The sequence below is a fragment of the Polypterus senegalus genome, chromosome 13 (genome assembly GCF_016835505.1).
Source record: "Polypterus senegalus isolate Bchr_013 chromosome 13, ASM1683550v1, whole genome shotgun sequence".
NCBI lineage: Eukaryota > Metazoa > Chordata > Cladistia > Polypteriformes > Polypteridae > Polypterus > Polypterus senegalus.
Window position 1 is genome coordinate 33,878,182 of NC_053166.1, and position 20,253 is coordinate 33,898,434.

Sequence of the window (20,253 nt, forward strand, 5' to 3'; positions counted from 1 at the left end):
TACTTTCCTGCTTCACAATAATGGGTTCTGATCAAAAGACTGGTCTCCACACAGACAGTACAGTAGAACCTCTGGTCACAAATGTTTCCAAACACGTACAAATCGGGTTACGATAAAAAAGTTTTCCAAAATTTTGCATCTGTTCATGACCACACACTCTGGTGGCGAACAAAAACACTGGCGGCCAGTTTCCCTACGCGCGTTTGTGTGTGCCAATGATCTCCCATTCTCCATTTTCTTTTGTTTGCGTATACAGGGCCTAACAAAGCAGCTGATGCTGCAAAACGAGTTACAATGTTAACCAAGCAAGGCCTCAAGTGCTGGAAGAGGTGGGAAAACTGTTGCTAATGTGGTTGAACGAGAAGCAACTTGCAGGGGATAGCGTAAGCGAGGCGATCGTATGCGTGAAAGCCAGGAAAATTCGTGGTGATTTGCTTTAAAAAAATCCTTCTTTGAGTGGTGAAGGTGAGACATTTAAAGCCAGTAGAGGATCGTTTCAAAAGTTTCACAAGAGAAGTGGCATTTAATTTTTTTTCCCTGTGCTTAAAACTCATAAAGTTTTTACAGCAAGCAGTTCGTACGCGTCTAGTGCAAACTCTTACAATGTTAGTTTTCTCTGTTGTTCAAGGGTTTCTCAGTGTTGTTCAATGTTTTTACATTTAGTTTACTATTACATTGTGCATTGTATGGTATAATTAACTATTTGTGCTTAAAAAACATATTTATATACAGTTTGTATTTACACACAGTCTTATGGGGAAAGTACGTTCGGGTCGTGTCCAGAGTTTTGGAACGAATTACGGTCGTGACCAGAGGGACCACTGTAGTTTGTATTTTTATCTCATGGTTTTCTGTAAATTCTTAAGGCCATAGTGCATGAAAATCCCAGGAAGGCACCTATTTCTGTGAGGCTAGAACCATAATGTCTGGCACCAGCACTCATATCATGGTCAAAGTCGCTTATATCACTGGTCTTGCACATTGTAATATTCCTCATGTTTTACAAGCGTATGGCTCAAAATATAACAATTCACAAAACAGGCGAAAATGCGGCCTCAGCCTGAGTTTCAGAAAAGGTCATCCACCTGAAGGTAAGTATATTCAGGCCTGGCCAGGACTTGGATGGGAGCCCAACTTGGAAAAGCTTGGGTTGCTTCTGGAAGAGGTGTTGGTGATGCCAGCGGGGGACGTTTATCCTGTGGTCTTTGTGTGTATTCCAGTGTCCTAGAGTAGTGATGGGGACACAGTGGTTTAAATATGGCACTGTCCATTAGATGTGACATTAAAATGAGGTCTTGACTCTCCAGAGCCATTAAAAGATCCCTGGGCATCTTTTGAAAAGAGTAGGATTTAACCCAATGTCCTGGCTAAATTGCCCATCCTGACCCCTAATCATCCTCTGTCTCTAATTGGCGATCTCTGCCACCTCTTCCCCATGTGGGGAAGCCCATAGTTCATGTGTGTTGAATGTACTGGTGCAATAATGGCTGCCATCACATCATCCATGTCCATCCATCCATTTTCCAACCTGCTGAATCCAGACACATGGGGATGGGGGTCTGCTGGAGCCAATCCCAGCCAACACAGGGCATAAGGCAGGAACCAATAACCCACCGCAGGACACACACAAACACACCCACACACCAAGCACACACTAGGGCCAATTTAGAATCGCCAATCCACCTAACCGGCATGTCTTTGGACTGTGGGAGGAAACCGGAGCACCCGGAGGAAACCCACACAGACACGGGGAGAACAAGCAAACTCCACGCAGGGAGAACCCAGGAAACGAACCCGGGTCTCCTAACTGCGAGGCAGCAGCGCTACCACTGCGCCACCGTGCCGCCCCAAATTGAGGTGGTTGAAGTGGTTCCCCACTGTCCATGTAAAGTGCTATGAGTTGTGATAAAAGTGCTATGTAAATGTAATTAATCATTATTATTATTATTATTATTATTTTACATCATAGTGATCACCTGCAATTCTATTTTAAGAGGACAGGGCACATAATTACACTAAATCGTAATACTTAAATAATAAACAAAACAATATTCAAAACATTATATACAAAAGGACAAAAAGCTAATCAATGACATAATATGCATAATATTTAAATAAACATAAAAAGATCACAGACAGGTTCAGACTCCAGCTAAAATATGACACTATGTCTGAGTGAATTTTTCTCCAGTTACTTCTGTTTTCCTCACACATCCCAAAGATGGTAAATTAGGAATTCTTAATAAGCCCTGTATGAATAAGTGTGGGCCTATGTACATTATAGCTGCTTGGCCGTGAGAATGGCATCCCATGCTGGCCGGTTCACAGGGATAGACACCGGCAACCCTGATCCTCACTTGGATAAGAGTGTTAGAAAACAGATGAATGGATAGATGGATCTTCTTTAAGTCTTCTGGTGTGAGGGTCTACAAGCCCGATCCTCTCGACACATTTGCTTCAACTCCAAGCACTGAATTGTTGCTTTTATAGAACTGACCAGTGATGTGTATTTCTTGAATGTGCTCCTCTCTGGTGTTCCTGCTGTGCTTGTTAGGTTACCTGATTGCTGTAAACTGACCCCGTGTGACTGTGGGTGTGCATTTGAATGGGACTGGCTCCCCCGTCCTGGACTGTTTCCTGTCTGTGCTAAGTGCTGCTTTCCATAACCCTTAATTGGATTAAGAGTTTCAGAATGATGTTTACAAATTGTTTGTTGGGTCTTTTCATTCCAATAAAGACTTGCGAGTTTAGAGCAGAGCAGAAAAAATTGTATATGGTGACTTTGTGCTGTACATTATTTTAAGAGGTACACAGCCTTTCAAAGGTGCTAAAATGTTTTGAATGACCTAATTTCTGAAAATGATAGCTGCTCTTGGCAAAAGTGTGTGTCACTAATGGTTGGCTTTCTGAATGTCGTCATCAAGAACTGTAAACAGTTGTGAAACTGTGACTATAAATCAATCTAGTTCAAAGGTGCTTTACTGGAAGGACACACTGTACACAACGGTTCTGAACTGATAGAAAGCAGAAAAGCACTGAGCAATAAATAACTACACACTCTATAAAGTTCTATTCTTTTTCTAAAAAAAAAAAATCCATAAAAATCTGCTTAGATATTGATGGTGGATAGAGATTGGTAACCTTTTTCTCATCAAAATTGTTGGTGTTTAAGGTTATTGTTATATATCCAGTCAACATGATGACCAAGTATTACTAGACAGATGTATACCTTAATTTGAAACCTCTGGATTCTTTTCTTTTTTTTTCTAAAGTGATTTGTTAAAGTAATTTGGAATTTTCTAAGATACTGGCAGATTAATATTAATTAATATTGTAATATCACAGGGTCGCCTCAATTACTTGAAATCCAAGACTTACATGTTATATCAGATAATATTCAAAGAGTAGGTTCAAACTTGCGTTTTAAAAAGCAGATATAGAAAATGAATAGATTGCTTTAGCAACCAATGTATTAAAATATTTTACTTAAAATAACTACTAGAACTGGAAGTATTGCACTTTTTAAAAAAAATTAAACCTAGTTTAGAACTGAACAGATGTTAACAATTTTTTTGGGCAAGCCTTAAGGGATTTCTACTGACAGAGAATAACGATCCTTCAGTTTTCATTTTATTTTTTGTGCTCTGCTGTTGTGATCAGTCTTAGACCATCAGTTTATATTTGGAATCAGAGATGCTTATTGTTCACTGGGCATTTTTTTTGCTGACGCTGCTTTAATGCTCAACACATTTTTCCCTTAGAACAGATTTTTTTTTGCTTTGGACATCTGCTCCACGCCTACTGAATATAATAGCACCCTCTTATCAGATATTTCTGCTATTGCAAAAAAAAGCAATTTTTTTGCAAGAACTTGATGCCAACAGTGATGATATCTGTTTTATACACTGTAGTATCTTTGATTGCTATTGGCCCTAACATTTTGTGTTGATTAGGTTTTCACATCTTAAAGGGGCCGAGGGCGCAGGTGCCCTGCAGATCCATAGCCCTGGGTACACATCCTAGTGTGGGTACTGCTTGTGTGGGTCTGGCAATGTCCCCCTAATATCTGTGTGGCATTTTCTCTGAGTACATCTGAAAGACGTGTATGAAAGTGCAAATTTGATCCATTTGTGGCAACGTGGACACGTACCTGGATAGATCGGACAGGTTTACTTCCTGTGTTATGTTCAAAATTGATAACATTGGACTGTATTAAACAGGCTTCATGATGGATGAATGGACGGATGTTTAATAAAATACACATTTTGAAAAAGTAAGGGGAAATGTGTCAAAGTGGTAAAGTACAGGATAAGAAAAACATTGTGTTAAAGTAGTCTTTTCTGGTATTTTTTTCTCCACCATTTTTATTATGAAAAGCAGCCTCAAACATGGCAAAATGGGGGTGAGGCTTCTAAAAGGGGCAACTGTATATAAGCAGGCCAGGACCTATAGTAGCCAGCTGAGAACAGGCTTGCCCAGTCTTGCTTATTCCCAACTACATAAGGAAAGCTCAAATCTTTAAGTTTAAATAGTGAGGTTTACCTTTTCAAACTTGCCTGTGATGACTGATAACCATATAGTTCTTCTAGTTCCAAAGCAAGATTTTTGGGGTCCTGGGAGCATAAAAAATAATAACAAGTATAATTTTATATAGTTGTAATCAGTTCCAGAAAAGCCTGTGTATTTTGCCAGTGGTTCTCAAGATCAGACGTGGGGTTGCCCTCTTGCTGCGAGTTTTTGTTTCAACCAGTTTCACAATCCACGAGTCCCTTTGTCTCAACTTCATCTAGTTGTGTAATTGAGTGGAGTTTCTTTTTCTTCTTCTGTTATTCTGAATTCGGACCAGTGTAGAAGTGTGATATTTTAATTTGTAAGAAATTTAGAAAAATGAGTATTTAAAGCTTAACTCTCTTTTGTCTTTTTCTTACTTAATCAACTTTTCGTCTGGCAAGTTTGCTCTCTTAAGCACATTATAGTAATGACAGTCAACAACATGCAGAGGAGATACCAGGGCAAATGATAATGACAACTGAGACTACTTGAGTGCCAGGCACACTTGTGTGCTTATTGGTAAATTGCAGCTTACATTATGAGAGCACAGGGAGAACTGGAAGGAAAGAAGTAATCAGAACAATCTTAAAAATCAAGATTAAAAACCAGTTAATTATCCCCATGTAACATGCATAAATGGCCTGCTACATTCCAATAAAATTTTTGCAAGCCCACTTTGTCATTTCTGAATGAACCGCAGACATAGTAATAACAACTTACTTAATTAAGATAAGAGTCGAATTAAAAGCAAACATTGGCTTTGATGAAAGCCCACAGCCATAGTGGGCCCCAGGACTGAATTTGTTTTATGCTGTGTGTTGTACTTACTTGGATTCTGAACCTGAAATAATACATTGTTTTTAAATAAAGTGTGAACACACTAGTTGATAATATTCTGGTTCTTTTTATCTATCACCACATTGCACTGTAATAGGTTATTTAGTTAAGTCAAGCTGAGCATGCCTTTTGAATCTGAATCTATCTTTCATTAAATGATTGAACTTTTTCAAACCTGCTTAATCCAGTTCAGGGCTGCAGAGGACCAGAACCTATGCTGGCAGCACAAAACGGCTTTAAGCAGGATACCAGTCCATCAAAGAGCCCACTCACACATGCACCTACACTCCCTCTGGGCCATTTTGGAAACATCTTGAGTAGTGATGAGCGAGCACCAAAGTGTTCGGGTGTTCGGTCCGAACACCTCGCGATGTTCATGTGCTCTACCGAGCACCCGAGTATAATGTAAGTTAATGGGAAACAACCAGGCATCCCCTGCTCTGAAGAGGGGAGGGTGCCTGGTCCATTGGAAAAGGTCAGGAAGTGACAGAAACACCACCCAAATGGACTGGGAACAGCATGGGGACGATGCTGCTGGGAACCAGTTTGTCTGAGTTGTATGCCACTTTTACAGACTGACAAAAACACGTTTAAAACCCCCCAAAAAAATCAATTTTACAGGAAAAATGACGCTCTAAAACATTATATGCCAGTGCCTGCAGGTGAGCTGACGCTCTAAAGCATTATATGCCAGTGCCTGCAGGTGAGCTGAGCATTATATGCCAGTGCCTGCAGGTGAGCTGACGCTCTAAAACATTATATGACAGTGTCTGCATATATAGCACCGGATGACGTGTTCCGGCCAGCCAATCACTGTAATGCCAGCACCTGACATGGCTACTGGCATTACAGTGAGGGCAGTACTTACCTGCCCCTTGATTGGCTGTCTCCAACCCACGAAAAGTGCAGGGCGGAGACTCGAGCATGGCGCATGAGCACATGTGGTGCTCTTTAGAGTAGCGCCATGCTCCAAGCATAGCGATGCTCGAGCCGAACACATGTTCGGCCGAGCATGCTCGCTCATCACTAATCTTTAGTAATGTGGGAGAAAGTGCACAGAAGAAAACTCACAAAGATATGGGGAGAACATGCAAACTTCACTTGAGCAATGGCCGGACATGTGCCACCAAACAATGCTCCATTTTCTGTTATGGTTCATTTCATTGGGAAGTTTGCAAGGTCTCTCCGTGTCATTTTGGGTCTTCCTCCTGTTTTTAATCCCACAGACATTCATGTTTGTTAATCAGTGACTCCAGTATTGGTGAGTTGCAGTGTGTGTACTGTGATGAAGTGATGATGGTTCATCTAAGATTAGTTGCAGTCTAGAGGCAGGGGATGAAAGATTATGATTTGGAAGAACAGAAGAAGAAACCGTGAATGCCTTAATAAAAACAAAAAACAGCAAAGCAGATGGGGCAGATGCGATAACAGCTGAAATCTTAAAATATGAGGGAACAACAGTAGGTAGATGGCTAAGGAAAATCTTCTGGCAGGCATGGAACATAGTGGGGAATAAAATAGGAATGGAAAAGAAACATAACTGTACCAATATATAAAATTGGAGACTCTACAGATTGTGATAATTACAGACTGGGCAGAAGTGGTGCATTATTAAAGGATAATAGAAAGAAGATTAAGAACAGCAATAGAGAATAAATTACATAAAGAACAAGCAGCATACAGGCCTGGAAGACTAACACAGGATCGCATATTCACCATAAAAACAATAATTGACAAAATAATAAATAAAAAAGTATACTTGGTGGTTTAAAAGCAGCATTTGGCACAGTACCATGGGAGACACTGGATGCAGTATAAGTGCCAGGGAAAAAAAAGATTACAAAAAGTGTTAAATCAAAATTGTATAGGAATGGTGAATGGGCAGACATCAGAGCAATGGGACATGCAAAGGGGCATTCAACAGGGAGATGGCGCAAGTCCATGGATTATACAGTGTGGCAGATAGGGGGCGCTATCGCTCCCTTAAACCCCTGTCCAAGACTCCAGACACCAGATAAAAGTCCAAAAATTTACTTTATTTATTATCCACAGTGCACAAAGCACCCTCTCCTCCAGTATATTCATAAACCAATCACAATACTCAATAATACAATCCTCCACTCCCAGACGCGTTGCCACCCTTCCACCCAGCTCAGCTCGTCATCTGGGAGCTGCCACAGTCCTTTTATATTCCCTGATTCTGAAGTGTTCCTAATCCTCAGTCCATGTGATTCTTTATCACTTCCAGGTCAGATACAAAGTCCTTTTCTTTACGCCGGAAACATGCCACTTCTGCAGTCGCTTTACCTGTGATGCAGTTCCGGGTTATAGGGCACATGTGACTCTCTGGGCCTCCCTGCAGCGTCCTCTGTTGGCCCCTGGGGTATCCAGCAGGTTTGTAAAGGAAAAATCCATAATCCATGATTCCCTGCTGGCATCCGGGGCACCTCTATGCTGCAGGAAGAGCTCCATCTGGTGACCTGGGGGTATTGGACGTGATGACAAGCCGGCCATAGACCACAACAGTAAAGTTAACATGGACAAGAAAGAAATTAGAAGTACTGGACTGGGATACTTTACATTAAAAACAGTTATTGACTCGGGATCTGATATGTGTGGATGACATAACATTAATTGCAACAAGAGAGGATCAGTGACAGAAGACATTAATAGCATGGAAGGGCAAACTAGAGGCAAATGAGATGGTAATAGAGGTAGAGACAAGTAAAGTAATGTAATTAACAAAGGAACACCAAGAAGAGAAATGGCAAATCTAGATACAGATTGGTGGAAAACAGCCACAAAATATACCAATATATAAATACCTGGAAGTAAATATTAGAGAAAATGGAAAAGAAACAATTAAGGGTACAGTAAAAGCGAACCTGTATCTTTATAAAACAATATACAGTATGTGCTAACAATAGTATACACCACAGAATCTTGGGCAATACTGGATCAACAAAGATCTACAATAACAGCAGTTGAAATGAAGTATTTAAGATGAGTGCCTGGTAGAACAAAAAGAGACAGGATAAGAAATGCAATAATCCATGAAGAACTGGAAATGCAACCACTCATGGAAATCCTAGAAATAAAACTGCTACAGTAGTATGGACATATAATAAAGACTGAAAGTATCACAAAAATGTGTTCAAAATGCAGTTTGAAGAACAAAAGACCCAGGGAAGCCCTAAAAGATTTTGGAAAGAAAACATCAAAGACGCAGTCAGAAAATGAGAGATGACCGTGGAACATATGAAGATCTTGTCAAAAGACAGAATAAATTATACTCTTTGACTAAAGACCCCAACCCCATTAAGTAAATTGGGAGAAGAGAAAGTAATTATTTGAGTAAAAACTGAGCTCCCTGCACAACTGAAATGCATAAGCCAGTGGAGAGGAGAATTGATTTTCTGAAATGTACCAGGAAGACTCTCCTAATTCATTTGGAAAACACTTGTTCGGTCTGAGAGAAGCTATGTTATGTACTTTGAACGTTCAGATATATTTAGGTGTGCTTGGGACATGTGCTATTGACAAGTGCTTGACAGTGTTCAGATGTTTAGCATTTTGATCCAATAAAACTTTGATTAAATGCAGTTTGTCATGTGCTAGTGAATACTTCAGAACGTTTACATCTGTGGTAGTCATTATTTACCTCTGATGTTGATATGGAATGATTAAACATGTACAAGATTAAATATATTTTAAAACTTTCATATCTAAAGTATTCATTTAAGGAAGTAGTAAAATATAAAAACACAAATGAAAAAATCAAAATACTAAATGACATTAAATACAGCTTTACACAAAAGAGCAAAAATTGAACAAAGATTAATATTTCAAAAGACAAACAAAACAATAACTAAATTAAGACAAAACTCAACTAATTCAAAATCTCTTATTCAAAACATCCAAGTTTTGGGGACAGTAACCCAGCTGTGTTGTCAAGGGGTCCCATACCCTTTGACTCAGTATACACCTTGGATGTTTTTACATTTTATTGTTATATAACATTGAATCATAGTGGATTGAATTTGGCTCCTTTGACCTTGATCAACAGGAAATGCCTATTTAATTTTAAAGTGAAAACCACAAATTAAGAATTAAAATAAATGTTCACCCCTTTAATATGAACAAATTACTTAATCACTGGTGCCACCATTTGGTTTTAGAAGTCACATAATTAGTTAAATGGACATCACCTATCTGGGGTTTCAGGTGATTGCAGTGGAAGATCAATATGGTGACCTAACCTCCATAATGAAGACAAAAGAACACCCGAATCAACTTAATGAAAAGGTGATTGGAAAGCACAAGTCACGGGATGGAGACAAGAAAATATCCAAGTCACTGAATATCCCTTGGAGTTCGATTACATGAATCATTAAGAGATACAAAGAGTATGTCAGAGCCGTGTTTCCCAGAGGGTGATCCGGTTTGTAGAATCCTCATTGTTGGGGACCCGAGTGACTGGACTAGGCCAAGGGGTCGCCCACGTAACACCTGGCTGCGGCAGATAGAGGATCATTTCCGAAGGGTGAGACTGGACTGCGTGTCTGCCTTGGGGGTTGCCAACAGGGATCCCGAGTTGTTTCATTGTCTGGTGGGTACCAGTGTATGCTCCCCAACTTGACTTGACTTGATGTCAGAGCTGTAAATATGCTTAGAGCAGGCCATTCACAACCCTGAATGATCATGCATGAAAAAGATGAGTGGAGAAGGCCACTAAAAGACCTATGGTAACTCTGAAGCAGTGACAAGCTACAGGGGCTGAGATTGGAGAAACTGTGCATAGAAATAAATGCTGTTCTTGTCATGCAGGCAACAACTGCTACCTGGGTGTTTCACCAGTCGCAGCTTTATGGGAGAGTGGCAAAGAGAAAGCCACTGTTGAAAAAACATTTACATCTCAGCTAGAGTTTGCCAGAAGGTACAATGGAGACTCTGATGTCAGCTAGAAGAACTTTCTATGAGACTAAAATTGAGCTTTCTGACCATAAGACTAAATGCCTTATACCAAACACTACACATTATCATAACCTTACCATCCCATTTGTGAAGCACGGTGGTGGCATCATCACGATGAGGCGATGCATCCCTATAGCAAGTCCTGAAACGTTTGAGGGTTGAGGAGAAAATGAATGTAGCAAAATAAAGGGACTTCCTGAAGGAAAACCTGAAGCAGTCTGTAAGCAACCTGCACCTTGGGAGATTTGTTCTCCAGCAAGGTAACGACCTCAAGCATAAAGACAAGCTACACAGGAATATTCAAGAGTGGCCTATTTAAAGTCCAGATCTTAATCTAATTGACAATGTGTGGCCGAACTTGAGAAAAGCTGAGCACTCAGGATCCCCATGCAACCTGATAGAGCTTGAGCAATTTTGAAAAGAAGGATGGAGACAAAGAGAAGTGTCTCCAGATGTGCAAAGCTGGCAGTGAGAGACCTGAGCACACAGACTCAAGGCTGTCATCTACTAAATACTGACTTGATTGGGGTGCATACTTATACAATCAATTAATTTGTGTTTTATATTTTAAATAATTTAGACTCCTTTGCAGGGATCTGTTTTCACTTTGACATTAAAGAGTCTTTTTCTGTTGATCAACATCAAAAATAAATTAAATACAGTGTGATACAATATTTTATATTAAAATGTGAAAACTTCCAAGTGTTAAAAGACTTTTTATAGGCACTGTGTAATTAGCTTATTACAATTAAAGTGAATAGGTCCTGCACCAAATTAACATCATTCTGGACCAAAATTTTTACTTACCTTTCAGACAGCCTTGGACTCACAATCCCTCCTAACCCATTAACAGCTGTGTTTGGGGTTCTTCCAGAGGGGCTTAAAGTGGAGAAGGACAAACAAATTGTGATTGCATTCACTACACTGTTGGCACGCAGACTTATTCTGATAAACTGGAAGAACCGGAACTCTCCTCTTTTAAGTCAGTGGGAAACCGATGTGTTATATTATTTGAAATTGGAAAAAATCAAATACTCAGTTAGAGGATCCGTACAGACTTTTTTCAAAACATGGCAGGAGCTAATCAGTAACATTTTAAAATAAGGTCATGAAGCACAGAGAATTTATTAATTTAGGTATGTTTACAAGCCTTAAATTTTATGCCGTTTGGCTTGCTCTCTCTCAGGGGTGGGGATCGATCTGTTCTTAACTCAATTTTTCTTTTTGTAAAATCTTGATTGCTTTGTATGGATTGCAATAAAATTAATAAAAAAAAAAACAATTAAAGTGAATAAATCAACAAAACTTACTCATAGAAAAATAAATTATATAAACAGAAAGAAAATATAAGCAGAATTTACAAAAGGTTTTCAAAGCAACAAAAAAAAGAGAAACTTGACCTAGGAATAAAGGTCTGGCCGTAGCATAACACTGAGCATTGTAAATGACTAGGCGTAGGGTAAAGGAGTGGTGATAAGGAGGTGAAACAACACCTCAGAAGAGGGAGCAGGAATACATTATAAAAAGGACAAAACAAATAACAGAGAAAGAGAATTACAATCTCAAGAGGAGGACTTGCACTGCGCTTGTTTCTCCATTTGTTTCCCCCTGGGCTCCCAGCTCAATCTCCACTTTGTTCAGGGCCGGCTTGTCTGCGGCTCTGCAGTGACATAAAGAACAGCTGACTGGCCTGTTCCTGTGTTGGCCTCCAGCCCTGTGCTGCCGGACAGGTTTGCACAACAGTGTGGGGCGGACAGCTTGCTTTTTGTGTTTCAGGGTTGATTGGAACTGATCTTGCAGCTTTGCACTGGAGCCGAAACGGTAACCGCTTAATTTAACTGCTTTATCTGTTCATTTTTATACTTCATTCTGCAGTAAGTGGGCTGTTGTGCAGCACCAGATAACTTGTGGGAGAGATTCCTTGGTGCTGTGGGTGTGAAAACAGAGCTGTAACCTGCTTTATTTTCAGAACATCTATTTATAAATAGGTTTTGGGAGGAGGAGGAGGAATAAAACTAGACTAATATTACTTATTAAAAAACGAGGTTGATGTCTGTCTGTGATTGCAAACATGGGGTACTGAAATGCCACCCAAAGTCATTTAAGTTGTATCTTGCACTCAGAGCTACTTAGCTTGTGTCGTTTGTATTGTCTGAAGATACAGAAGCACAAAAGTGATTTCTGTTTTTAAGGAAGCTGTTGCCATTTTCGTTTGAGATTGCCACTTTGAAACATATCAAAAAAGGCTTTAAACTTTTGAGTGCTTGCTGAAATGAACTTATTTATTTTTAATTTAATTATACTAATTTAATCTAATTTAATGTCTGGTCATTATGTTTGTGGACTTTTCATGTTCTCCCAATTCATTTATTTGTGTAAATGTCTAGGTCTTTATAGCTTGTATATTTGCCTCCCAGTAATAAACCTGAAAGTTAGGTATTGCCATGCCACCTTTTGGTTAAGGTCTTTGTAGAGTCATCTTTTGAATGCGTGGACATCTCGACTTCCAGATAAATGAGATTATAGTTGAGTTTCTTAAAGAACTATTTGTTAATGTAGATAGGGATGCTCTGAAATAGAAACAGAAACCTGGGAAGGATGTTCATCTTGACAGTACTGATTCTCCCTGCTAATGTGAGATGGAGGGTAGGCCATCTGTTCACAGCTTTTTTCATTTTTTTCCATGCTGATAGCAAAATTGTGTTGAGAAAGATCTTTATATTTACTTGTGATGTTTAACCCTAGATATTTAAACTGTTCTGATAAGACAATCATATAGATGTCCAGTCTAGTATGGTGTGTTAGAGAGTTCACTAGAAAAACCACACTGTTTAAATTGATTTTGAGTTCTGATATCTTTTGAAATTCTGCTAGTGCATTAAGGACTAATGTTAAAGATGTTTGTGAGTCTGATATATACAGTACCATATCATCTGCAGATAGAGATATTTTCTGTTTGAATCCTTCTCTGATAATCCCCTTTACCTCTCATGTGTTTTGAAAATGAATGTCCAGTGGTTCAATGGCAGTTGCAAAATGCAGTAGTGATAGAGGGCACCATTGTCAAGTACCTCATTCTGTTTTGAAGTAGTTTGAGATCACGTTTTAAATACAGATTGATGCTTCTGGACTGTTATAAAGTAATTTTACCAGTGCACATATATATGGGCCAAACCCAAATTTGTGAAATATGGTGAACAGACAGTCCCATTTGACTCTGTCAAAGGCTTTTCTCATCACAGGTTAAGGTTACAAAGAGAAGAACACACAGGGTAGGAATAAGGCCTAGGTAGCCCCTTACAACTAGAATACTTTTTTGGTGAACTCCCTAGTTATATGTGTCAAGGCCTGAGGAGAAATAGTTGTAGATTGGAACTCCAGGGCCCTAAATTGTTAATATAGGCAGTATGACATAGTGGGTGAAGAACTGGACTTTAAACTGAAAAGCTGCTGGTTCTGTCTCTGTCTTTGACTTACCTATGTAACTCTGGGCAAGTTCAATTAGCCTGCCTCCTTTCAGTCTCTATAAAGTACATACTGTAATGAAAACAGTTGTGCTGTGTATTTCCCATAGAACTGATTTACAGTATATAAAATTAAAGAATCATAAAATGAAAAGCCATTAAAAGAAAACCTTTGTGATTGAATACCTAAAGCGCTTTACTCAAATATGTGTGTATCAATCAAAAATAACTCTAGGTGTAATAACCTCTAAAAATGCAATTATAACCCTGTGTGCTGTAGAGTATTTAATTATCCATCACCATTTAAATTAGCTCTGATACTAATGAGCAAAGGTGTTGCGTTGGTTTGGAAAAGTTATTGCAAGATTGCGCTGGTTTGGGCAAGTGCAGAGGAGAGATGCTGGGTATATAAGGAAAGGGATGCTAAGGATAGAGCTGCCAGGGAAGAAGAAAAGAGGGAGGCCTAAGAGAAGGTTTATGGATGTGGTGAGGGAGGACATGCAGGTGATGGGTGTGACAGAGAAAGATGTAGAGGACACGAAGAGATGGAAAAAGATGATCTGCTGTGGCAACCCCTAACAGGAGCAGCCGAAAGAAGAAAAAGACTAATGAGCAAAGTTATACAGACACCAGCGCTCAGGGCTGAATGGCACTGCCTGGTATGAAAGCAAAGCATAGAATGGGAGGTCCAGTTTGAGTTTTTTTTTCCCCATTTGGCCCAGATGCAATAAAATTCTTATTTGTGCTGGCACTCATTTTTATAAAATAATGAAATAGTGATTGTTGATACGGTGAAGGAGTGGTAGTGCTGCTTCCTCACAACAAGAGCAACAAAAAACATTTATTTATATAGCACATTTTAATCCATTAAAGTATCTTACAGTGCTTTACAATATTAATAGCTAAAATAGTTACAAAAAGAAAGGAAGAACTAGAGAACAGTTATTTATAACAGTAGAGAATCTTAATGTAAAGCTTAATTACAGTCTATGGTCAGATGTCCAGGAAGTCTTTGGCATTCCCTTCATGGACTTTTCATGTTCTCCCCGTGCCACCCTGGGTTTCCGCTCATAGGCCAAAGGCATGCAGGTTAGGTGGACTGACGATGTTAAATTGGCCCCTGATGCAGAGGTGTGTGAGTGTGAGTGCATGTGTGTTCACCCTGTGATGGACTGGTATCCTGTCCAGGGATTGTTCCTGCTTTCTGGGATAGGCTCCAGCTTCTCTGCGACCTACCCTATGTATTGGAAAATGGACAGGTAGACAACATAGTGTCTTTACATAAAAGGATTCTGCAGTGGAAAAAGGGAAAAGGAAAAACAAAACGCAATGGCCACTATGACCTATACTCAGTTGAACCATTTCTCTGACCTGTTTGTCCATTCCTAGGTTAAAGGAATATGAAATGAAAGCTATTGAGATAAAACTTTTTTTAGTTATGTGCAAATATGAGTGTAGCATCCAAAAATAGTTCTGAGTGCCCACCTCCGAACAGGAATTAGATTCCTGAGTGCTGTAGAACACCAAGCCCTTGCCAGAGATCATTGTTGCCTTTTTACCTTGGACTTGGTAAGGGCATCCACTAATCCTAGAAGTGATTTTAGGGGTGGCCTGGAAGTGACCCCCAGCATACCAGGGATCACAGACCTTGGCCTGAAAGTAAAGATGTGGAAGGGAAACAAGGTGTGTATGTCGGTGGGGAGCAGACAAGCTGCCCCCACTGATGGAGAGGAGTTGTAATAGCAGTGTAAGATAGTCCGGCCTGGTGGGGCCCTGCTAGTATGTGTTTATTTTCATCATGCTTCCTCTCTTTGTTTAAGGTTTCCTTCATTTGTGTTAACAAAACCCCTTAGTTGCCTATTTAACATGGTCTGCAATTCATTTTACGTATTTCCTGATATAAATCAATCAAAATATAATAAATGTAAAAGCTTCTAGAAATTCCTTAACAACAACAGTGTAAGTACAGTACAATAATCTATAATGCGTAAGTTGTTCACCAGTCCTTAAGTATTAATTTAAATGTCCGTCAGTCAGTCAGTTATTGTCCAACCCGCTATATCCTAACACAGGGTCACAGGGGTCTGCTGGAGCCAATCTCAGCCAGCACAGGGTGCAAGGCAGGAAACAAACCCCAGGCAGGGTGCCAGCCCACCACAGGACATGCACGCACACACCCACACAGACCAAGCACACACTAGGGACAATTTAGGATTGCCAATACACCTAACCTGCATGTCTTTGGACTGTGGGAGGAAACCCACACAGACACGGGGAGAACATGCAAACTCCACGCTGGGAGGACCCGGAAAGCAAACCCAGGTCTCCTTACTGTGAGGCAGCAACGCTACCACTGCGCCACCATGCCACCCATTAATTTAAATGTTACTGTTTTATTCCAAATCATTATTTTTAAAAAAGTGATGCCCTTTTCATCCTATAAACTAGTTAATAATACTTCAAAATCCAGCTGTGTTGGAAGTTACATAATCTTTTTCACAGTTTGTCACGACTCGTGCACTTCAATTTTGGTTATGTTATTGGAGTAATGATCTATCAATGGAAAGCAAAAAATAAAGAATTTCTGCAGTCTAATCTAGATAAATGAGCGGCTGTTTACTTTTCCCCCATTTGGGCTGTATACCCTCATTTACTCTGTACTCCATATATTATAAGATGTTAGTAATGTGTTCCACCTTAGTATTCTTATTTACTTTATGAAACCCTTTAGTTTTCAGGTTGTGTTCAAGCAGTACTCATTTTACAACACTGAATTCAATATTGATTATAAATAAAATTGGACATCTGAAAACATTCCTGTAAAGTGGTCCTTGGCATTGAAGGATTTCACAGGTCTGGCTGTTCTTTGATATTTGTAATGAAGTAGAACCCTTTTTCCTTATAGATCTTATTACAACTTGCTTTTATGTTGGATTTAAAATGGGGCAGCTTTTGCAAATATTTCTTTCATAGAAACACAATTAACACATGCAAATGTGTTTTGGACCACCACTTTGAGCACTCAAAAGCAGAAATCATAACAATGTAGTCTTTTGCCTGCCACATTCTCTTCACTTGGTCACTCTGGTCACTGTCTACATGGCAAGAGTAGTTGCAGCAATGACAGTGAAGTGTTGTTTTCCTCTGTTTTGGTCAGACTGTCTGGCGTTTATCGTTAGACTCATCTGTCCTCCATTAAAACCACTGCTCAGTACTATCCATCCATTTCATGAACTAAACTTAAACTTGAGTACACAGTAGCTGAGAAGTGACAAGAATCCGCATGTCATGGGTTGGCAGTATTCATCACACAACTCATTCATATTCCTCATCTGAGCTTGAGCCAAACAGCAACACATACAAGGCAGGAAAAAGTCCTGCATCACATTGTGCACTCACTCATCTGGGGCAAGCTAACCAAAGTTACACTTCTTTGAGGGAAGATAGGAGGGGGAAACTGAAGTGCATGAAGGAAAACCCACTAGAAGATGGGGAGAACATGCAAACTCCACAGACATCACGGAGCTATAATTTGAACTTATTTGTTCTGGTGTTGTCAGGCAGCAGCCTCTTTGCCACCTGCTTTCTAAAAGATGTCACCATTTAATTCTATGTTGTACTTTTAAAAAAAGAGGACATCACACATTAGAATTTTTTATTTACAATATTTAGTACTTATGAAGAAGACGTGCTTTTTGTTTTTGCATAAAAGGCATCAAATGGATTGTTTGATTTGTTTGTTACATATCCCTTTTTAGTAGCTATCTGTATCCTCTTATTTTGGCTTTGCGCCCATTAACTCCTATGCCAGGTGAGCACTGAGGAGTGTGAGAAGTGAAGGAGACAATGGGCCCCATGTTCCAAGTGAGGTTGACAGAGAGGTCTAAGCTTAAAATCCATTAACTGTGTAGTTAAGAATAGTGATGAGGAAACTCCGCTAAATTCTCTTTGCCTCGAGTTTGGCGAATTCACGGAAAAGTTCAGGACAGACAGTAGGCTGGAAGCCGGACAACACAGAACTTCCAGCACATTCTGAATGAGCTTATTGCTTAAATCCAGCCTTGTGACCCAGAACTTCACGGGGTCATCAGTGGGTATAGACTCACATGTACCGATGCACCCCAGGTAGTCACTCACTGTACGCTCCAGCGGTGACCTTTACCACTGCCACCCTTTCTTTGTCTGACTGGGTTGTCAGATTGGCACCACCACAAGTGCTGCTACTGACAGCTATCTGATGAGCATGCTAAGAAGTTTTGGGGGGGGGGTGAGTGGGGGACACTGGGGGGAAAAAACACTTTGTCTAAGATGGCTGCACAGTGAATTTTTCAGGGAAGAATTTGACAATCACCAGTTAACCCAGCAAATTTTGCTGTGCAACACTAGTCAAAAACCGCGGGGCACAAGACCTTGTCAACAACTTGCTTTACTGTTACAGATGTCTTTTATTTCTCTATCAGGGTGAGCTGCAATGGAGCCCATCTACTGCACAGTGCTTCCAGGAAGTCCTGATGAACTGGGGGTGCCCCCTGAAGCAGACAAGACAAAGCACAAGCAGAGTCTGGCCATCGAGGAGTTGCTATCCACTGAAAGGGGTTATCTGAACATGATACAACTGTGTGCAGTGGACATCAGGAACCGCTTGAAGCAGAAACAAGTATGAAATAGCAAACTACATCTCAGCAGACAGGCAATTTTTATAAATGCAGCTGGTGGGGGAATTTGTTAAAATATTTTTTTTTTTAAGTTAGGAGGCCATTTACTAAAAAACAGAAATGTGGTACCATGAAACTCATCAAAGTAAACACAAAATATAAACAGTCTGAGTGAAGTTACATGGAATGTCTGCACCGTAACCGAAAGGCCTAATAAACAGCCAGTGCCCACAGAGAATGACTTCAGGATGGTGATTGAAATTCTAGCTTGGCCTATGGCTTTTCTTGGGTATACAAATGTTGTCACAGTGTCATCCTTTGGTGGCCCTGGCATTGAACAAATGAACAGTTCTACTTGAATTGATAATTCTGCTTTACTTAATTATCACTGGACAACTTATTCCAAAAGTTCTGCTTCTTGAAAATTTCTTGGCGATTATGATAGACAGCTTCAAGGTGAACACAGATATCATTTTAGATTGGCTGTGTCACGTAGGAATTTGGTTAAACATTAAATTAAGTTTTATTGAATTTAGCGTGTATAATCTCTTAATGATGCTGACACATTGCATTTGTTAAGTTGAGTTGTGTTCAAATTCCAGAACCGTGTTTCCCCCGAAAATAAGACAGGGTCTTATATTAATTTTTGCTCCAAAAGATGCACTAGGGCTTATTTTCAGGGGATATCTTATATATATATTTATTATATTTATTGATGTACAGCAACATACATTTATCCAAATACAGTCATGTCATCTTCTTCCTGAATATCGTCATAACTCTCGACATTCAAACCCTGAATTGCAGCCTGAATTTCTTGCTACACTTTTAGGATCCTCCAGGATCAAGGTGCGTGCTTTGATGTTTGATGAATGGTTCAATATGGTGAAGCAAAATACAGACATTCAAATGCATTCGTGGTGCTTTGATATTCAAGCGTCGCATATTCCCCAAAGTAATGACATGATACATTTTAAAAGTCTCAAATACCATCTTCTGTGCCGTCTTTTTTTTTTTTTTTTTGCACCTTCACAATACCTTCAGAATGTATGGAGGCGTATTTGAGACAGAGAAAAAAAAAATAAGGACATAATGAAAATGTCTATTTTGTGATTAAAGTGGAAATTTCAGCTTTAAACTCGAAATGTCCTATTTAATCCTGTAGTTTACTTTATCATTAAAGCAGACTGTCGTAAACATCATCTTAAAACTGACCCAGTTATTACATCGCTACGCGCTTCTGGGGCTTCCTTCTGACCTGACAGCAGCGGCAAGCAGCATCGCCACACAGAACACATTACATTTATGATATTCCAGTTCTCAGCACATTTAGAATTCTTAGATTTATATTTGATATCACTTTCATGATGAAATGCATTAAAATATGTATGTTACATTTTACAGATAAATCGTTACTTTGTATAGAATGAATACTGCTAATATACACATATGGGGTGGCATGGTGGCAAAGTGGTAGGGCTGCTGTCTCACAGGGAGTCGCGTCCCTTGTGATCCGTGCCTGGAGTTTGCATGTTTTCCTGGTGGGTTTCCACAGTGGGCTCAGTTTTCCATCCAAAGACATGAAGGTTTGGGTATTTGGTGAAGCTACAATGACGGCAGTGTATTTGTGTGCTTGTGTTCACCTTGCAATGACCTGATGTCCTGTCCAGGGATTTTGTTTCTTTCTTGCGCCGATGCTTGCTGGAATGGGCGCATCCCTGAATTGATGGATGTAATTATTAAACATCCTTTTCAGAAATATTGTGCCATTG

At 39.7% G+C, this 20,253-nt stretch overlaps 1 protein-coding gene across 4 annotated transcripts in view; it reads left to right on the forward strand.

The window, feature by feature from the left end:
* Positions 1 to 20,253, forward strand: part of arhgef37 (Rho guanine nucleotide exchange factor (GEF) 37) — a 65,684-nt gene that overhangs the window by 13,281 nt on the left and 32,150 nt on the right. For 3 of the 4 annotated variants that reach the window (XM_039773845.1, XM_039773848.1, XM_039773846.1), the window contains exon 4: positions 18,287 to 18,483. In XM_039773845.1, coding sequence (XP_039629779.1) covers positions 18,298 to 18,483 — 186 coding nt within the window. In that variant the 5' untranslated portion in view covers positions 18,287 to 18,297. Of the gene's footprint in view, positions 1 to 12,088; positions 12,184 to 18,286; positions 18,484 to 20,253 lie in introns of those variants that run through there. The other variant, XM_039773847.1, reaches the window with a different exon arrangement.